Source organism: Zosterops lateralis, assembly GCF_965231275.1.
Source record: "Zosterops lateralis genome assembly, chromosome: 22".
In the NCBI taxonomy this organism is placed as follows: Eukaryota; Metazoa; Chordata; class Aves; order Passeriformes; family Zosteropidae; genus Zosterops; species Zosterops lateralis.
The window spans coordinates 4,061,911-4,083,750 of record NC_139782.1 but is presented as its reverse complement, the minus strand read 5'-3'; the positions used below and the strand labels follow the sequence as shown (position 1 = coordinate 4,083,750).

General features: G+C 45.8%; 1 protein-coding gene across 1 annotated transcript; it reads right to left on the bottom strand.

The window, feature by feature from the left end:
• Positions 1-518: 518 nt before the first annotated feature.
• Positions 519-21,787, bottom strand: DNAJC11 (DnaJ heat shock protein family (Hsp40) member C11). Its single transcript, XM_083876771.1, has 16 exons — positions 21,659-21,787; positions 18,219-18,348; positions 16,142-16,215; positions 14,856-14,957; positions 9,375-9,503; positions 8,668-8,790; positions 7,690-7,763; positions 6,525-6,714; positions 5,828-5,913; positions 5,269-5,385; positions 4,170-4,325; positions 3,948-4,017; positions 3,767-3,824; positions 2,995-3,137; positions 2,427-2,556; positions 519-1,805 (listed from the first exon to the last, which is right to left on the bottom strand). Exons 1-16 carry the CDS (start codon positions 21,728-21,730, stop codon positions 1,780-1,782), a joined length of 1,680 nt encoding a protein of 559 aa, XP_083732897.1. The 5' UTR covers positions 21,731-21,787; the 3' UTR covers positions 519-1,779.
• Positions 21,788-21,840: the final 53 nt, after the last annotated feature.

The following is a 21,840-nucleotide window of genomic DNA, read 5'->3' as shown; positions in this document are numbered from 1 at the left end:
CTACAGTCTTGGCAAAACTTGGCACTGACAGAAAACAAGGAAGAAAGGAGGATGGGGCTGGGGAGGCTGATGGAGTGTCTGGCTCTCAGGGAAACTCCTGTGCCATGTCCTAGTCTCTACAGGCTGGCTCCTCACTTCTGACCTCACTTCTACACCTCACACAGTGACATCAAAAAGGAACAGGAGGAGATTTAGATTTCTCCCCAGTCCCACCCAGCAGAGATCAATAAGCTGGATGGGATGGAAAGTGCTGTTACATTTACAAAACCTGCAACCCTTGCTTTCCAGGGGTTTCATCTCAGGAACTTCCTAGAGGTGCAAAGGGAATGGGAGCTGCATTTCAGCTGAATATAATTTATTGCACATTTTACATTTAATTTCAGATCGACAGAACACTGGCTGTAAGTGAAATAGAGCCCTGCACCAGGAACTGGTCACAGCTGAGTTGTTTTGGTTTTAATAAAAACAAATGAACACCCCTTCAAAATATCAACTTTTTTTTACAGGGGAAAGCATTTATTTTGGAAATCTCATTCTCCTGGTGCAGTGACATGAGCACAGAGACCCACAGCTGCTCAGAACAGGGGGCAGGTCCATGTCAGGAAAGGAATTACAGGAGTTGTCAAAAGCAACTCTGCACTGCCAAGACATTGGTGTTTTCCCTCCTGCTCTCACCCATGAGCAATGAAGGCTGGTCTGGACTTAGCCAGAGCAAAACTATGACCAGTGAACAGCCACCATGATTCCTTGTCTCTGCAAAAGCCTCAGATGTGCTGATGTACCCAGTGTGTAACAGATTCTACAAGGTGCTGTTTCCAGCTGCTGTGGCACCAGCCCAGGACTGCCCTTCTGCTGGAAATCCCTGGCAGGGCTTCTAGGCAAGATAAAGCCAATGGATCTATGCTGTAACTGCTGCTTTTCAGAAAGGGCAGATGAGTGTTACATTTTCAGCTCTTTATCCATTTGAAATCTCTCCTCACTTTGGTATGGTTTACTTTATGAACTACATTTATTTTTTCTAGAAATAAATTAGACATGAAGAGATAGTTGCAGCATCAGAATCAAATGAAATTAATTGCTGTCCTTCTCCCTCACTCACTTTCCTCTTTTCTGGAAATCCTTGACAATACATGGTTGTGGGTGGCAGAAGAATTAATAAAACTATGATACACCGTGTCCTTGTCTGGAAGAGCAGTGTTGGAAATGAGCAGCCGGACAGATCGGTGCTGAAGTCCATGTTACTTCAAAAGGCAAATTCATTCATTTTTAAGCACATATTCTCTTAACAAGTGCATTTCAAACACAGATTTTAGACAGGAACAATCACTGACCTCTCTCCAAAAGTAATTGTAGAGGGGGACTTCTAGAAGGTGGCCAGAGAACTCAAATTCCCCTCAGGAGAAGGAGAAGGTGTGTTACCTACCCCAAGGAAGTACGTGGAGAAGTGAGAACAACAGGTCTTCGTCCCTGCTGAGCGCCAGGAGAGAGATGTGAGTGCACGAAGGGGCCGTGGCCAGCTGGGAGCAGGACCTCGGCAGAAAGCACTGTGCACTCAGAGTCACGCTGCTTTATTGGGTACCGAGCCACAACTCAGATATTGCCTGGGAGCCGCCTGGAGCAGCAGGGTCTGTCCTTTTTGTCCCTAACAGAACCGGCAGGACACTGCCTGCTGTACAGACAGTAAAAATAAAAGTGTCTCTGTTCAAACTCGCAGCGTCCGGGGGAGGTTTTTGCAGTTTCCGTTGACCCAGGTACCGTGAGGGACGAGCCTTCCCCAGATTAGCCGTCAGCATCGATCCTGTGAGCTGGGGAGAACAAGGAATGGACACGTGCTGGAGCCCACCATTGTACCAAGGACAGGCAGGAACATTTCTGGACACTAATTAGACACGACTCAAACACGCCTCCAATGCACTTCTGGAAGCTCTGTCAGGTGGATGTGCTGCTCACACTGGGCAGGGAGCTGGTCTAGGGCAAACAAAGGTCTGTGCCCTTGAGCCAACCCACCACACCACAGGGGTGCCAGCGAAAGTTGTCATAGGCAGATATTAGTTTCACAGAACTATTCTAGCAGGGAAAATATTTTGGCAGGTAAGATAAATGGGGATGAGGAAGAAACCAGACTCAGCCCTCTATACATTAAATTCAGTCCCCAAATGGCCACCCAGTGCTGTGAACTGCACAGAAGGACACTGGCACCTGTGGGAAGCCTCTGTTTCCAGCCCCAGTTAGAGATGCAGACTAGCTGGTGCAAACAGCTGCAGAGCTGCTGCTGAGTTCTTTTGGGCCTTACTCTAGAGGCAAGTCATGGTCAGTCCATTCCAGTAACCCAGCTCTGAACCCCAGTTCTGTGCACTTCCCCACAGAGCTGAAGTGGTCCATTACTGATTCCCCAAGGAAGATGCTGGGCAGTCTGTGCTACTTACATTGCTTTGGTATCCTAAGGGCCTCATTGTCAGCTGACATCACTTGGTGCAGAACTCCTCGGAACTGATAAAGCACTTTCAAACTCTTCTCCTCACCCACACAGGGGTCGTAGAAGCCTGGAAGCCCAGCCTTGAACCAGAGAAGGACACACTGAGCATCAGGGAATGGACTTGCACAGCCCTCCAACTGGCCAAAAACATTTATTAGTGCCAGGACAAGATATCACAAAAAAAACCCAGGAGTTTTGCTGCCAGCAAGGTGAGACACTGGGGAATCACCTCCCAAAGTTTTTGGTGCATAAAAGTAAACCAGGGGGTTGGGAAATTTCTGATGTACAGTCCTAAGGTCTGAACACCCACTGTCCCACAATGCAGACAACTGGCACTGGAAAAGCCCCAAGAGACAGAAATTCCTGGAAGTTTGTAATACTTGGTATGTAAATGGCATCTGTGAATTGATCCAGAGCCACTGGAGAGATCCCCTGGCAGGACACCACACAGTTCAAATGAAATTCTGGGCCACACATTCAAGTCCCTGAATCTGGGCTTTGACAGAACAGCTACATACCTTGGAGGCCTCTGTAAGGATGAGTTTAGAATCCTTCACCAAGCACTGCAGAGGCACAGTCACATCTATAACCTTCACCTTCTCATTCTTCCTGCTGTTGTCGTTAACAAACTTCCCATACCAGGCGTTCACTACAATCAGACCTGCATTTCCCAGGAAATCATATCTGTGATAAAAGCCTTCCACTGACAAAAAGACCATCCCAGAATTTTCTCTTTCTTTCAGTGAGATTTAATTCTCCTGGCCTGGACCCACACTTCCCAACAAAGAACAACACTTTCACTGGGCATTAGTTAGCAACGTTCAGGCCTAGAATGGAGTGACAAGACCTCAGTGCCACACTGATGTGACAGCCCAAGTGGATTTCAGTTCACCTTGGAACATTCTGTGGAAAATTGCTAGTAACCATCAGAAATCAGATTCCCACTATGATCCAGGAGCAAACCATGTAAGGGAGAAATCAGTGAAAACTCAACTTCAGGCTACAACTTTTGCATCTATTTATACACACACCTCTCTCTGGAGGAGAGGTGAATCCAGACTGTTGTCTTCAGTCTGTTGATCCACTTCACACCATGTCCCAAGATAATGTTCTGTGATCCCTCCTAAGCTCAGGCACCTGGAGCTGAGTCATAATGGGGCTCCCCCACCACATGCGCAGCAGCAACTACGCTGCACTTCATCAGGAGTGGGAATGAAGAAATAACACCTTTGTGTTGTTCCTTCTTCTCTCCAAATTTATAGAACAAGGAAATAATATTATAATCTTTACCCATTCTGGCTTCCTCTGCTTCAATTATCCTTCGGACGGACTCCTGCATTAACCGGACCTGTCACAACACAAGTGGCAGAGCAGAAATCACACAGGGTCAGACACTGTGGCCAAAGGTGAATTGTCCCGAGTGAAAAGAGTTTCCTTTCACTAGAGGGACCAAGCTACAAGAAACACTCACTGCAGCTTCAGCCTCCTGCTTCTTCTGTAGGATGTCGCTGGCTGTGCTCTCCCGCTGCTTCTCCAGCTCTCTGGCAGAAGGAAGGCAACATCTCATCAGGAATACATGGCTGGGATTCAGGCAGAAACTGGCAGGGTCTGCTGACCCACCCCAATTACAGCTGACCCACAACCTCACACAAATGAGCCCCAGTGATATTTCCTCAGGAATGTGCAAGCTCACCTCTCCTTCTGTGCCCTGAGGTAGGGTTTGATGACCAGCCTGTGCATGGCGAAGTAGATAACGAGAGGTCCCACGGTGGCATAGAACACGGCGCTGGGAAGCAGCTGATCTGTTAGATGGACAGGGAAGAAGTAGGTCTGGCTGGCCCTATTCAGCCTGCAACAAAGAAGAGCAGAGGGATGGTAAGAGGAAAAGCAGAGCTGGATGCGCTTGATCCTTAGCAGCACTTAGCAGCAGTGTGTGCTGATGAACAGAGGGGAGATGAATGAGGAGTTCAAAAGGGTGAAAGCCTGATAAACTGAAAAAGCCAACGGCAGGAAAGGCAGCTGACACCAGCCAGAGCCAGACTTTGAAGCAGCAGCTCGTGATAGTACCTGACCATTCTAAAGTTCTTTTTTTAATCTTAGGACAATTTGCTCGGTTATTAATTTCAACAAAAAAAGGGACAAACGTCCTCATGAAAGAGAAAATGTTTCTAGAGAAGGCCTGTGTTCATAATACTGGCATGGGCCTTCAGGGCAGGTGTACATTAATATTTTTCTGATATCTATAACAATATTTATTTTAGAAAACATGAGAGTTTCCTTGGGCCTGAATTCTTCAGGTCCTTCAGCAGTTTCACACCCCACCTGTAGCTGGCCCCAATTTAAGTGCACCACAACACAGGGACACTTAATGGGCTCTGTCCCTCTGTGAACTGCATCTTGTTAATGGTACAATCACCTGCATTAGATAATGGCAATTCCCTAATTCAAGCATTCACTTGTATACAGCATAATACACATGGAATCCATCTCTACTAATATTTTCAGAAATCTTCCATTCACTTAAATCTCACTCTAAGCTGTATTTCAGGATATTCTGATGCACACACACAGACAGGTGGCTCAGGCTGTGAGTCACACCAGTGGAAGGCACCCACTGCTCACGATGGGCTTCCAGCTTGCATTAGAGTTGAGGGCAGTTGCACCTTCTCCCAGTGATGTATCAATACACCTGTATTGACCTGGGACTGGGACCTTCCCACCTGAATACTGGAAATAGAATCATGGAGGTTATGATCAGCCTCTGCAATAAAGAGTTGAGATCTTGAACTGACTTGATTTTCAAGGACACTCCTTGAGGAACACCAACGCTGACGGTGGCTCCTAAAACGCTGTGTCTGGAAATCTTCCTCTCTGCTCCATACTCCACTATGGTCCCAAAGAAACCCACCCTAGAATGAGAGAACCAAGAACTGTTAAGACAGAGAATACACTTGAATTTCTCTTTACTGAATCCTGTAAATCCCAAACAAGTAAAGCATGGAAATGCATCTGTTTGCAGCAGATGTTGGCCTCTGGAAGATTCACGGTGTAACTCCAAGGTGAGATTAGACCTTCCAGCTTGCCAAGTAATAAACAAGAACTTCTGGCTTTCTTATTGAGGATGATATAGAGATCATACACAAGTATAATAAGTTCCACTTAACTGCAGAGGCACACGGGGCCAAGCCTCCAAGACATTCATTTCAGCCTTTACCAGATTTAAAGAGTGAAAAGCAGGCTCCCAAAGGCCACAGAAGCATTTGGTTTGTGTGGAACCTGGAGGCCTACAGCAGCAGGAGAGGACAGAGCCCTCAGGCTGTGAACAATGTGAATTCCTTCTTAAGCACTTACTTGAGAGAACCTTTCACTCGTGTTTGATCCTCATCCTGGAACTTATGCTGGTAACTAACCATCATGAAAGAATGTGGGATTCCCAGCTGAAACACAAGAGGCACAAATGTATCAAAACATGCCTTTGGCCACTGCTGCCCCCGCGATTTCCCTTCTCAACCTGGAAGCACAGAACCCAAAGCAGTGCTTGCTACTTAAACTTCTGCTGTCTGTATTGTCTTGACCCTACTCTAAGCTGACCCACATCGCCTATGACAATGCCAAGAGCTGTGCTGTCGCTAGATGGACACGAAAAGATCACACTCACACCTTCAGGTTGTGAGATGAGAAAGCAGAAGGTTTGTTTTGGGTTTAAAGAGGGTTTGGACTTTGACCAGCGTTTGCGGGGATGAGGCTGACACCTCTCTGACCCCACTGGTAAAGCCAGAAGTCTATCAATTTGTCCTTCCCCCAGGAAGGAATGCAGAGAAGCTTACAAACATCACTCTCCGTTTTAATGTGTGAGAAACTCCCTTACAGAAAAGTAAAACATAAGAAGGCTGAAAAATCAGGGTGACACTGTGCTCTGCCAAAAAGCTGGTTACCTATATTAGGTCCAACATGAGATACACCAACTGCTTCCTAAACCTCTAATCCCAAGGCGAAATACTGCTGGGACAGGAAGGTGAGGCCTCTCTCCCCCACCTGTGGGTCTCACCTGCATTGCCACAGTGAAGTGGCTGGTTTTGGTGTCCCGGACAATACTGGTGTTCATGGCTGACTGGATGCCCCAGCGCCACTGCAGGTAGCCCATGGTGTTCTTGTCCAGGTTGCGGGCCAGGACCGTGGTGAGGCCGGGGCGGACCCCGCGGGAGGAGAATTGCAGGGCACAGTTTGTGGTGATGAAACTGGAGAAATGAGGAAAAAACTTGTCAGTGAAAAAACACAGGCTGCCAGCTGGCCTCGGAGTCCTTGCCCAGGAGCTTTACTGAGGGCCCAGAGACCACCCTGCAAAAATCATGATGCTTGAGGCTTCCAGGGAAAAGTAAAAACTACTCAGACTGCCCTGAGCACAGCAGTGCCCAGGAGAGTAGGCTGTGCCCTGGTTTATTGTCTGTGCAGGATGCTGCCCAGGCATCCAGCCTTCCCCTTCCTGCCCTGTGCAGATAACATCCTGGTCTCTGCAGAACAGCACACTGGGCTGCTGGCACAGAGAAGCCCTGCTATTTAATAATCCTTGAGCATCAGCTCTAAAAACCAGCGCTAAAGCACTCTCTGGGGAATACAAATCCTGTACAAGCTCTGAGGAATGGCAGATTCACTAAATATGAAAATGTAAACAGAGGGAACCTACAAGAGGTCCTATTGTGCTGACACGTGGCTCCAATCACAGGCCTTACCTTGTAGTCTCCTTTGCAACCTGAGACCTCTGTTCATTTGTGAACAGATATGACACTAGCAGCAAATTTGGCATTATTTCCCCAAAATATGACACATCATCTCCTGTTTCTCTGTCAGAAACTCCCTCTCACACATGGAAACCTCACAAGAGCTCCCCATTTTTTGTTCTGTTCCCAGAGCAAACTGGTGTTGCTCTGATTGGAGATCCTGCCTCAAGCATGATGAACCATGGTGAGATAAAGTACAAATCTAAGGATGTGGAACACAGACCTTCCTTAAACTGGAAATCTGAAAAGGGAGGGCATCAACACCCAGAAAAAATGCAGACATTTTGACAACACAAGTATGACCTTAAGTCTAAAGTGAAAATATCTTAATTTGTAGGACAGAAAATTAATCCAAAATTAATGTGGAAAAGAATTCAAGTAATTTGGTTTCTTATTGTGGAATACTAGCCACTAGGCCATTTTTCTAATATTTACCATCTTGGTGTAAGATTACGAAATATCTTCAGCCCAAAGAGAGGTCCATGAAGGTCTCCAGCTCCAAACTCCAACTGTTGGAAGGCACAGTGTCAGAGTGTTAGAAGAAAACATCCTTTACAACAGTGACCAAGTATGTCACAAGCATCATTTTCATCACAGCTGTTTTACACTTCTGAGTAACATTTACCACCTCCTTCAGCACCCTCCCTTTCCTGCAGCTTTGCATTCAGAAGAAGAAAAGGTGTCTCACTGAGCTGGAACTCATAAAACAAAGGCAGTTTTGGTAAAACAATGCCAGTTTTGTAAAGCTGCAGATGACTGCTACTGTCACCTGCTTTGGTCACTTCAGGGAACATGGAGAAAACTCCACCCTCACAAAATCCTGACACAAATCAAAAGCCTCCAGTGTGTCAATCTCAAATGAGAGGAGGACTCCACTCTCCTAAGCTGAGGAAGCAGGCTAGCAGCAGCTCATGTGCAAGCAACAGGCAGCTGCCAGCTGTACCAGCAATGCCATGAGCACCTCAAACACAGCCCAGCTCGCAGGTGCAACATGGGACCTTCCAGCTCCTCAGACCAGATCACTGGGGGGTCAAACTATTTCCCCCATAACTTCTTCCCATGCAGGCAAAGCAGTTTTGGAAGCAAAGGCTAACTCTCATACTGCCCTAAAAGGCCTGCTCACAGTACTGTGCCTGCAGACAGAGCAATCTGAAAGACTAGAGACATCAGGTAACAATTCTGTCTGCACAAGTGAAGTCCAAATTGCCTGGCCAAATGGAGAGGGGAGAAAAATAAGAAACAAAAAGGTTTCATCTTCTCTTTGTCTCAAATTCCTCTAAGAATTCCTTTTTCTACATTTTACAGAACATAGAAAATGAGAGATGAACCACAGCTAAAGTTCCCTCCTCAAAAAAAAAAAAGAACACTAGGTAATAGATTGCATATAAAACTATATAACAGGTGTAGTCTTACCTCTCCCCACCCCTTGGCAGATGTCACTCGTCTCAGTGCAAGATTAATTGATCCCCCTCCATTCCCATTCTGGGTGGAAAGGTTACCAGACAGTATTGCTGTATCTGTGGAAGTCAGTGGTGCCTGAAAAAGAAATACATTGTTTCCAGTAACACTGATCCCAGTTCACACATTTAGTGCATGTTCTGCAAGGACATAATCACCACTGCAGAGTGTAAATGGTTTTGTAGTCAAACATCAAGCATGGCAAAAAGTCAGATAACTCTTACAGCACCAGACACTTTTGACACTTGTAATGTACCACCTTGAAGTCCTGACCTTGAGCTGTAAACCATTCTCATCTCTCTAGCAGACTAAATTTCTACAACTCTCTGAAAGAGGAAATGCTTCCCATCCTTTTCCTGATGCACACCCTCAAGACTGGGTGCCATTGCTTTCATCCACTGAACACACCCCACTCAGTGAGAACTGGGCACTGAGCATCTCTGCTGACAGGAGGGCAGGACCACTGCAGCCCACAGACCAGTTGCCCAAAGGCTACAGAGCCAACCCACCATTCTGCTGGCCCCAAGCTGCCTCTTCCCACCTGTGCTGGCCACCATGTGCCTCCCAAAATCCTGTTAAGAGCCCCTGAGCAGCGTGTTCTGTGTTCTGAGGTGCTTCACTCACTCACATCCTGCTCATACAGCAGTGTTCACCCTCCTCACCTCGATGGACTGGGATATGTGCATTTTGTTGATCTCAATCTGGGGAAAGCTGCTCCCAGGCACATCTTCATAGTCCTCGTCATAGCGATCAAACAGGTCAGTGGCATCTATTCCCACACTAATTGTTCCCTGAGGGATGACAAGTGAAACAGGCATTTAGCATTAGCAAACATCCGGCGTACACACAGAACAAGTGGCTCAACCATCCCTGCGTATGATTACATTCTTCTGCAGTTTTCCATTGTTCTGCAATTCTGCAATTACTTTTACCACTATAAAATGCATTTCCTAATGCGCAAGACAAAAGTGAATGATTGCAAGATTTCAAAACAGTCATATAAATCATCAAACAGACTGGAGAAAAGGCAGTTTTTCAGCACAAACTCAACTTGCAAGCCCAGGAGGTCATTTTTCTATTGTGACACATTACAGAAGCAGCTAGAACACCTTTACACAACAGGTTTCCTCTTTCCCCACAACTGCCTGTCCTCTGACAGTATTTAAAAGTTGAAATAACATATTCTAGAAACTGATTTTCTTCAATGTATCATTCACTTGCAATTGACCTTGCTAGTAAAATACTTTGATTTCTTTTTCTAGTTTATATTTTGTAATCAGAAGGAAGACTTGACAAAAAAAAAAAAAAAAAATCCCGGCAGAGATCAGGTAACTACCACAGGCCTGGGCAAGCTTTAACTCTTTCCTGCCACCAGATGGAACTTCCAGAGCACTGGCTCTTCCCAGAGTGAGAACAAAGTGATTGAGCATAGGGAAGACTTAACACAAGAGAGTGAGAAAGGGATTAATTGGAGGAAGGATGAAGGACTTTCTTGTTTGAATCCAAGATTAAGATTTATAAAGTTTAAGTGAAAATAGATTTATGTTTTATTAATTTAAGGTTTTGTTGCATGTAGGTTTTAAATTGTTCTAGGTTTTGTTAAAATATGCTAATCTAATTTGCAAAGTTTAGTTGTTTTTTTCTTAGAAATAAGATGGCCTCAATGAAAACAGCTGTGATGAAACACAGCTGTTTGTTTGTTTGAGCTATGGAAATGAACTTTATAGGTAGATTGTCCTTTAAATCATGGGAAAAAAATATGCATTTGGGGAGATGATTTGTGGATATTTGAACAAAGGTGTTTGTGATGCACTGAGTAATATTGCGTTAGAATCTGTGATTCTTGTGGTCCCATGAGATGCCTGAACAGAGAGGGAAGAGAAGCTCCTCTATCAGTGAAAGAAGTGAGAAAACATCTCTGTTCCTTTGCCTTTGAAGTTGCTTATCTTTAAAAGGTGACACCCCAGATGCCTGAATTCCATGACCCAGGAGCAGCTTGGGGAACTGCCCATGGGAGGAGACCACATGGAAGCAGGTTTTCCCTGGGCAGCTCTTTCTGTGAGAGTTCTGACCCACAAGAGAACTGCTCTAGGTTATCAGTGGAGAAAATTCCATGGTAAACTAAAAGGGACTCCTCTCCTAAAGAATTGATGAAAGACTATATTTAAATGGTGAAACTGACTGAAAGTCACAGGTTTTGTCTCTATGTTGTTAGTAAGAAAGTGAATGTTTGTGGGGGGAGGAGATGGGTTTTGAAAGTTTCATCTTTTTTCCTCTCTCGTTTTCCCTTACTGTGTGTTAATAAACTATCTGTTTACTTTTAAGTTGAGCCTGTTTTGCCTTTTTCTCCCAAAATCCTATCTCCTAGTTGGCAAACAAAATTAAGCAAAACCACCACGTAAACAGTGCTGTGACTCGGATAAGTGAACCAAAACCACTACAGTTACCTAAACCAACTTAGTACTGAACTGTATAATTTACTTGCAATTGACCTTGTTAGTAAAATACTTTAATTTCTTTTTCTAGTTTATATTTTGTGATCAGAAGGAAGGCTTGACAAAGTCATATTTTTAGCAAGTGGTAAATATTTCCTTTCTCAGACCATAGAAAAAGAAGTTATTCCTACAAAAAAATAGGCCACAGCACAATAGTCTGGCTACCTGCTGCTGTGCTCCCTCAGACTAACTGCAGGAGTGTGTTTTTTTAAAAGAGCACAATTAGGTACTTGTCTGGGTCATATAACTTCAAGAGGCTTTGGAAACCCTCCCTATGGACCCATCTGACAGCATCCCAGCTCCTATAAACGTACAGATTGCAATAAAAACCCCCCTCTGTGCACAGGCACAGGCTGAACTCTGAGCAGTTTGTATATGGAAACTCAATAGCTGGGTAGCTACAAACCCCACCCACTCTGAGGCCAAGCATGGCTGGAATAAATCCTTATTTCAGTCTGAGGGAGCATTTTTTCCTTGATGGCTCCACTCTAATCAAATGCTAGACCATAAAAAATGGAAGAATTGCAGAGTCTGACAGGACTTGAACCTTTTCTCTGCCTGGGCTCCCAGGATATCTATTTGCTGTGGAGATTCCCAACCTCTTCTCAGTGCTTATTTTCTGATTACTTATGAAGCAAAAATTGGATAACTATTTTAAAACTGAAAGATGTGGTTATTTCCAGTAGAACTCTGGAACAGGGGCTGTACCCCAGCTGTTTACTAACCACCCTTGGCAGCTGGTGAATTTCAGAGCAATTATACTCCTTGTTCTGTGTGCTGGTGGCACCAACAACCAGCTCCTGCCCTTTCTGCACTTTCAGGAACCAATTGCAAAGTCACCTTCAACAGACTCCAGACCCTAGAGCTTCTCCAGTTTCAGCCCTCTCCTATGCCATGCTGTTCCTTGAAACGAGGCCAAAAGAAGAGGGAAGCAATGGAAAACCTCTAACCACCCTTGAAGGGCGCAGCCCTGTGCTAGCAAACACCTATTTGGAGACCATTTTGTTGTGCTTCACTTACTGGTGCCACAGTGCTGCACCCTTTGGAAAGATCCAGACACATTCCTGAAATTCACTGTACCTCCTTTCTCTAAAACACGCTATAAAAATTTTAGGATTTCCTTTTTCACACATATGAACTGTAAAGCAATTATCCCTCCCAAGGAATAAAGGAAAACACCTGAACCTCTCCATGAAGATCTGTCCAGAGAAAAGGAGTGTCTCCCCGTTCCCTCCCTCCTCCCCAGCAGGGCTCCTACTCCTCTGCCTTTCCCTGAGGTGAGAGGTGGACCCTGGGCAGACCCTCTACCTCCTGCCAAGCAGGTGAAGTCACCCTCAGAGGTCTGTGGATCCTGGCAAGGAAACTGATTCAGGCGCAAGCACAGGAAAAGCAGCAGATGGTAAAGTTAAAAATATTCCCAGAGAACGAGAGCACCCCTATGCTGCCGGATAATGGAAGGGACTGCTGCTGCTCCCAGCTCCAATCAGCCACCTGCTCCAACCTGGGAAATGAGGAGCCTTCCCCAAAGGAAGAGCAGCAGGAGAGAGCTATAACTCCTGCTCAGAAGTCAGTGCTGCCTGCACTGCACTGCACAGACCAGCAGCTCGGCAGGCAGGAAGCAAGAGTGGCACCATGGAACCATCAAGGCTGGGATCAGCTTTTAAAATCACTTTTATTTGCCAGCCTGTGAATAGGAAACAGACTTCACTAGTGGAATTCATATATGTGCCAGAAGAAAATATGCTTCCTCCTTACTTTGCTCTTAGGGATTTACCTTCAGGAAGGTAATATACCTGGAAGGGATTTACCTTCAGGAAGGTGATACCTGGAAGTTGTGCCAGGCATTGCCTTGAGGGATCTGCATTCCTTACATATGCACCTTTCATAGCAGGAAAAAAACCTGGATTTAATTTCTCCTAACAGGAAGTGGTTCTTCTCAAACCTAGTAATGAACTTTTCAACCCTTCTGCACATCTTTGAAAGCAAAAACAAAGCTCTAAAAGCAAATAGGAGACTCAATTTCAACCCTCCAAATTGCCTACATCTGGTTATTGCTCAACATTTCTGGTTAAAATGCTTTATTTTTTTTGCGGAACTGTTTTATAGGACCGACAAAACGTTGGAAATTTTAAAATAACTTGCGCTCGTGTATGAAACGATCACAGCTGCGCTCCCCAATTCCACGGGAACACTGCCTGGAGAGGCTTTTCCATCGGCTGCCAGCCGGCAATTGCTGTAAACACCCAGATGGCTAATTTTATCCCAAGACACAGGCTGAGGCTCACAGTGCAGCTCGCAGCCACAGCGAGGCGCCCAGGGAAAATGTCACATTCCTGAGGCAGGGAGCAGCAGAGTGGGAGATAACCGTGTCCCTCTCTAAAAACATCTCTTTGACCCCACTCACCCACACCTCCAGCAGGGAGGGACAGTTTGCCCTGCCTGGCTTGTGGCACCTAGAAATCCCTTCCTGCCTGGAATAAAGCTGTCAACAGATACTCACACAGCACTTTATATTTGTTTACCCTTCCAGTACAAACCAGTTCTTAGTGTCTATGCACTATCCACAGCCTCAGGATCTGTACAGTCCAATTGCTTTGCTAAGAGCAGATCCAAAGGTGGTGCCAAGGTGAATATCCCAAAATATCTCTCCATCTAAGCAGAACTTAGATGGATGTTTTCCTTAGGATCCAGTCTTAAGCACCACTGCAATCCCACATCTGTCCACTCAGAAGATAGTGTGATTTTACACTAACATATGAATTCATTTAGTTAATAGTAGATGCAGCTCTTGCATAATGTTAGTCACTGCATAAGAACCAAGATTTTTGTGATTCAACAAGCTTTGAAACTTCAGTCAAGGACCATCCTGACAAATCCTGGGTTTGCTTCACACATTCATCAAGCCAAGAGCCAGCAAAGACACCGTGAACCTGAGCTATGGATACTCTGGCCAATTGCCACGTCCATCTCTCCCTGCCATCCCAGTGGTGTTCCTGAGCACCTCTGACCAGCCAGGCTCAGCTGCAAGGTGAGTTTGGGGTCAGAGTCTGCTGCTCAAATAGACCAAGATGGGAACAACATCTGGGATGATTCTCATCCTGAGGGTACAATCACACTTTCCAGAAAGAGGCACTAACTGAGATACTGGCAGACCCCCAACCCTGTTCAGGTTGACTTTGCTCATTGTGCTGCAGCCCAGCTGGCTTAGGGCTGCCTCAGATTTGTTGCTGGTTTCAAGCTGCATTTGAACAGCTCCCTGCATTGTTGTGACACTGCAGCAGTGCCAAAGGGAAAACCTGTCCGATAACTGCAGTGAGTTGCGTTTTATGTAGAAAACTTGGAAAGAAATCATAAATATTTCAGTGTTAGGTCTGTTTTCTGAAAATTGCTGAAAAAGGTATTTTGTCTCAACATGTTTCTATAAGAAAAGAAGAACATTCAGTGGGGGATTGTTCAAAGAATGAGCTGTTTTCGCTATATTATGCAGAGAAACTGCATATGCAAAGAACAGAAAGTTATGTAGCAAGTGTAGACACCTGAGGGGCTCTTTCCCTCTTTCCTACTGGCCCTCACCTAGGCTCAGAACACCCTGCACACTGGTGATCATTACAGACCCACTCTTGAGACCAGGATTACATCTTTGCTTACCTTTGGATTAGTTCGCTGCTGCAGTCTCCTCTCTTCCCTCTCTCTCTGCAAACGCTCAAATTCTTCCCTGATTTCAGCTGCAGTTCTCCTTCGTTCCACAACCTGCTCAAAAAGAAATGAAAAAACCAAACAATTACCAGACAGAGGTTGCTCAGGGCATTGCAGTGCTGGGGGTTAGAGGCCCTTGGATGCAGCATGCACTAACATGCTGTCCTGCTGAAAGCCACCCTGCACCAATTTCAACAGTCAGAGTTTGGAACCAAGTACCCCGGCCAGATAAAAGGACAGGCATGAGAGAAAACCCCATGCCTTGAGAGAAGGGAAAATGGTTTTGTTATTTCCATTCCCTTGACAAAACCAGGGCAAAGAGCTTTCCAATCACAACGACAAGACACTGCAGTGCAGCTGTTACTGTCAGCGATCCATTAACTGCTCTACCAGGTGTGGACACAAAAATGGAAATAACTGGAAGTCTCTGGACTGAGGTAAATTGATTCTGTGAGAGTTTGTGATTTTAGGCTATGCTGGTTCACAGCTGCTTACCTGACATGGCTCAGGGAATGAGGGTTTTACACAGGTCCAGTTTTGGAATGGATAGAAAGAGTATTGGATTTGGCTTTTCGAAATAAGATCAAGTCTGCCAAAAGCAGTTCAAAAACATCTGTTACATGCTGGATCTGCTCCACATTTCTAGCAACTGACTCCAAGTTTGACCTTGGTGCTGACCTGACCCAATACCATAGGATTCTGCTTCAAGCAGCATAGAGCAATCAACTAGGGCTGGCAGAGGCCAGCAAGGGACTCAAGAGCTGAATGGACAAGTTGTTTCAAAGCCCATCAAAGCCAACAAAACTAAACCAAACCAAAATCACAAAACCCCTCACTCCAATCCACCCCAAAAGGCCCAGGAAGAAAAAGTAATTTCAAACTCAGAAGCTAGTTGAGGCTGAAAAACACAAGTTTTGGATGAAAAATATGGGACTAGATAGACAATAATGACACATTTGTCTCAGATAAAGATGTTGCCTGTCATGGTAATATCCTTCCAGGGAACTCTGAATGTCAGTTTTATTGTTCTCTTGTCAAGTGCAAAACCAAAGGGTTCTTTGAAAATCCATCATGATGTTCCAGCAGGGACAGAGAGAGACAGCAATAACTGACCAAGGATGCCTTCAAGCCAACAGGCATTTTTGACCAGCCAGGTGTCAGTGCAGCTGAAAGAACAATGGCAGATAAAGGTGGGCTTAGTCAAGGCCACTGGCCATAACATGCTCAAATTCTCTCACCTCCCAGCCTTCCATTTCCAGTCCTCTCCTCCCATATATGTCATAGATGGCTCTGGTCTGTGGATCACTAAGCACTGTAAATGGAAACCAAAAGAGAGGAGAGAACTCAGTTCTTGGTCTTCTCCTCAGATTTCAGACCAAAACACTCACAGTATTTGAAATTCAAGCACAGATCCTGGAAACATCTTGTTCTACATTAACCCCTTTGGTGCTTCCATGTGCTTTACTGAGAAGACATACTGACTTCTCCCCCAAACAAATCCAATTTTTTTCTTCATCATTTTCTAAAACAGTAAGGGGAAAGAACACAAGAGACATCCAGCCTAAGTGAATGTGCAGGGGGGGTTTCTAACACTGCTTTCTTCGAAGGTGACACAAGCCCTGTAACAAACATGGAGATTATGAACAATTTGGCCAGAGCAGTCCCTGGGCCGTTCCTGGGATTGCTACCCAGCTCTGTCTGGCTTCCAGAGCTCTGTGGTTTGATCTTCCTCACTATCCATGTCCACTGATCCTTTCCACCTAGTCCCCACACATGGTACATGCCAAGCATCAACAAAGCAATTTCCACGAGGCAGTTCACACCTTGCCAAACATCAATAAGGGGTAATAGCAAAGATGTGTGTAGAATCCTAACCTCCCAAAATGTCACCCAACAGGACACTGCAGAACAATTAGTTTAGAAAAAGACTGGGCACAGAATTAGGAAAGGGTCTCTAAAGAGTAAGGCATATTTAAATGCATAAGCTCCTATAACACACCTTTCTGTAAGAAAAAAATAAATCAAAAAATCATCACTATTTCCTCCTCCAGGGTTCCAAGACCAGCTTTATCATTATCCTGTATTCCTGAGGCTGTGAGAAAACTGATGTGTCCTCAGGGAGCTGGGGGAGTATAGTAAGGCAAAAAGAGAATTATACTGATAATTGAGTTTTGGTCTGAGCTAGTGGAATATTATTGGACTTGCTAAATGTCACAGGCAGACATTGCTTTTTATGAATTCTGATAAAATGAATCTTTTGTTGTGTGAGACTAAGAGATGGAAGAGGAAAAAGAGAAAATAGACAGGAGGTGGAGTGGCTCATTTCCAAGATGGCAAAATTTTTGCTTGTAACATACTACGCTCACATTTGGTACTAAATGAGCATCAATTTCCACGTTCATTGCAAGGCAGAGCCAGGAGCAGCCAGAGAATTCAAAGGGAAGCTGCTGTCTCTAATGGAAGGCCACTAACCACACTAAAATGAAATTACTGGAGCATTGCAAGGTTTTGTTCTGCATGTCATCAAGGTAAGACTTTCCCTGCTCTCCCAGCAAAAGCTTCCTCATGTCCTAACACCTAATCTAGGGACAACAGGAAAGACTCCACACATGCTCAAGTCCAACTAGAAGGAACAAATGCTTATCAGTCAAAAACAGGGCTGTAAAAAATATTCACTCATATTTGAGGTTGAATGGGGGAATATTTATTCAGCATTTTGCTTTAGTTTCTCTTTAGGCTCCAGGACTGAGCGCACCAGGTTTGTAACATGGATGGCTCCCACCAGCTTCTAATCCATCTGCACTCCAGGTGCAACTTGCACAGCAGGATTTAAGTAAATTTCAGTTTAATTCAGAGTATTTGAAAAGGGCTTTGGCACAAGATAATAAACTCAAACTGCTATGAATGAGTTGTCCTCCTCTCAGTCTGAGAATATAGAAAAACTTGCTGGAAATGGAGACCACAGCCAGGTGCCAGGGAACAGAACCCGGGGATGCAGCAGTTTATCAGTACAATATGAAATTGTCTCTCTGTTTGAAGCTTTTCAGTCTTTATTCTCCTATGGAAGAGATCTTCAGAAGTAAAGGAAGTGATAAGAAGATCATTTACAACATGCAGAGGGTAAGACAGACGCTCCACATCTCATTCCCTGCAGCATTTATATGACATTTCTCCTCCGACTCACGGTACAGAAGCAGGGAGCATCGGTAAACATCAGCAAATTTAATTATTACTTTGTAATAAAACAAATAGCTTCAAAAAGCAGGAAGACACATCTCTCCCAGGAACCCCCTGCAAAGCTCAGCCTCCCCTGACCTTCATACGCTTGGTGGACAAGGTTGAAGAGCCGCTCAGCCTGGGTTTTGAGCTCGGGGTCGCGGTGCTTGTCGGGGTGGTACAGCATGCACAGCCGGCGGTACGCGGCCTTCAGCTCGTCCTGGGAGGCCTGTGGAAACCACCAAAAATGAGCTCAGGGACAGCCAATGCCATTTCCAAAAGGCCACTCTCAAGATCAGCCCTGAAAGGGAAGTCCGTTACATTGCACATTGTTACATTGCATTACTTTGGCCCAAAATCAAGAATGGATTATTGCTTCATTACATAAGTTAATAAAATATTCAGTTATCACACCAGGATCGTTCACATCATCTGGTGGACCTCACCAGCTCATCAGTGTATACTCAAGTATAAAAAGTTATGTAAAAACCCCACCACCCAAGCAATCCATGTGCAGTTGCACCAGGCAACTACTGTCCCCTCCAAATCAGAAGAGCAAGAAAAATCAAAGTTGCCTCAGATAAAAATACATAAATCTAGAGATGTACAACAAATTTTGCTCATTTTTTTTAATCTTAACCCTCAAGGGGACACTGTAACAATCCAAAAGCACTGACTTTCCACAGCTGTAAAGATAAGAAATGTAAACCCACGGTTCCACACTCATCCCAGCACTGGCCTCGTGGTCCCCAGTACCCCATTCTGCTCCCCAGCAGGGTCTGTGCTGTGCTGCAGAGGAGGAAGGAGCATCATCTGCCCACAAAGCCACAGAGAGAGAGCCATGAGAACAGCGTGCCGCCAAACGCATCAAGAAGGAACCTGCCTTATCCTTTACTGCAGCCACTCTGGGATCTCAGATGGCACCTGGCCTCGTTCCAAGGACATGGATGGCTCTTTCAGAATCAATAGAGAAAAACCCCTGCTCCTTCCCCATTTATCATCTCCCAGCAATGTTATTTTTGGAGTCTAGAGAGCCCCGGTAATCTCCCATCTCTCACCTCACCCTGCTACATCCCTTGCATTGCAGCTCCTGCCCAATTTAAGATTGCTTAACACCTACTTTTTAGAAGTGCTGTTGCTAAAATCAACCAGAAATTCCCCCAGGCAGTGCTTGAAAGAGCCCAACCATCCAGTTCCCAAACTGTCCAGGCAAGAACCAGTTCCTGGTGCAGGAAGCCATTCCTGGAGGAACATCTAGAGTAAAATAACCAAAACCTGATAGTCCAGAGTGTCCCCAGAGACAGCCACAGTCCAGACCTAGTGCAGTCACTGAGGGGGGGCACTCAGGAGTGGATTTACAGACACAAATTCCATTTACTGTTAACACCCTTCAGGAAGCAAAGCTGTCACAGGTTCCTGGCTTTCACTGGGGAAATAAAGTTCCTAAAAGGTAATTTCTTAAATTGCCTTTTATATCACCTGAATATATTTCTGAAAGTAACATCTTTTCTACCACTTGTGGCAAGGAGTTTCCATCAGAGAAACTCACTCAGTTGTGTCACAATGCTGGGAATCCATCAGGATTTGAGGACAGCACAGAATCTTTTTTTCTGCACATTTGTGTTATTGCCTGTTAATGTTTTGAAATGATACAGCAAAAGGGGAGCTGCTAAATTTGCTGGTCCCAAGACAGTAAGGACAGCTACAATTACCTTTTCTTCTTTTTACTGCCTTGTGCTTTCTCAGATATCAAATTTAAACTCGACTGGGAAGGCAAGGGAACATATAAGCCCAAAATGGCATTTTAAAATCAAATTAATGATAAATGGTTTAATGTGCTATTGATTATATAATAGAACTGAGCAGGTTCATTTTTCATAAATGCCATGTTCACTAAAATGTTTGATTGGGCATTTCATCATCACTGAGTAGTCTGGGTCACTGGTTTAATATTCCACAAGCAACAGCCTCTTCAAAACCACTAAAGAAACCTTGACAGCGTTTTTGGACTGCCAGGAAACGCAGTCACAAATAATTGCATGTAAGTTACATTTTTATTACCAAAACTCTGATCAACATTAAAAAACTGCATTTAAGGTCTCAAACACAGCACTACACTTTTAGCAGACTAACATGTCTAAAAGATGAACTATTCATACACACACAGAGCAATTCCTGCTCACAGGATCCTCCTCCATGGGGTCCCTGCAGTTCCAAGCTCAGCTGCCACATCACCCTGTGCTCAGCACCCAGACATGCTGTTCACCACATCCACTACAGGCCAGCAGTGCTGAGGATAATTAGCAAGGGGCAATTAACAAAGAAATTTTGTTTTGCTCCTCTCCGTTGGAATGATTTCCTTGCAGACCCTTTATTTCAGTTTCCAGCTCCCTGCTGTACAAAACCTGCATGTCCTGCTCCGGAAGCCTGGCTGAGTTAACCATTAAACTATCCCCAGCAGTTACAATCCTTGCGCAGTTCCCGCCTCTCTATTTAACCTCTGCACGCTGCTGACGTTTTGGAGGGGAATTACGAAAGCTCCCCAGGAATGTACAAGCATGGCCCTGCCGGCTTTGCACCAGACCGAGGGCTCGAAATTCTTTTAAAAGGAGCTCAGCATCAGGCAGTTCTGCAAACAGCACGACCATCACACGCTGTTCCCTCAGGAGTGCAGCAGATTCCCACACACGAGGCACAGGAGACTGTCCCCGCGGCTCAGGGACTGACAGGAGTCCCCAAGGGAATTCTTCCAAGCTCTCACACTGAATCGCTTCCAAGTCTGGATCTCCTATTGCAGGCAGCAGTGCGATTCTGTACGAGCCTTGTCCAGCTACAATGGCCACACCCAAGGCTGATCCACTTGATGGGCTCTTTATACATATTTATACAGACAAAAATACATATAACAGATCTATATTGCACTTGCACTCGCTGAAACAAACTACAACACACTTCCTACATCCAGATCTTTGAAGATTTTCCTAATTATTCCTATTAAAAAAAGCAGTTGGCTCCCAATAAATTCCAAACTGTTTCGGTGCAACAAACCTACACCAATTAATATCCATCTATTCTTAGAAGCGAAATCAAGGACTATCGATCTTCCTTTTTTTTTTTTTTTTTTTTTTTTTTTTTTTTGGCGGGAAAAACGTTTTGCAAAATAAAACCCCCTGACTATTTCCAAACTGGAAACGTTGGGGCAGTCTCCCCAGCCGTGCCCGAGCCCGAGGGGACGCGGCTGTGCCCCGTGTGCGCGGAGTTGCATCAGGAGCGCCCAAACCTCCGCAATTCGGAATAAACCCCGCATTCCGCGGCCTCAGCTGGCGCTCACCCACCGCACTGAACCGGGATCCCCGCGGCCCGGCCCGAGCTGTCCCGCCCCGCCGCCGGCAGCGGCAGCAGCACCCGCCGGGCCCGGCCCGGCTGTGGAGGACACGCCGCAGGGGCGCCGCTCCCGCCGCGGCGGGCACGAGGGTCTCGCCCCGCCCCGCCGCGCCCCGCCCGGCCCCGCCCGGCCCCGCGCGGCCCCGCGGCCGCACCTCGCGGCGCACGTTGAGCAGCCCGTAGTAGTCCTCGTTGTCCGGCGCCTCCTCGCCCAAGGCCGCCGCCATCGTCCCGACCTCTCACCCCGCGCCGCGCGCTGCGGCGCCCCCTGCCGGCCCGGCGGTCCCGACACCGCCCGCGCACGCGCATGGCGGGGGCACCGCCCCCCTCCCTCAAT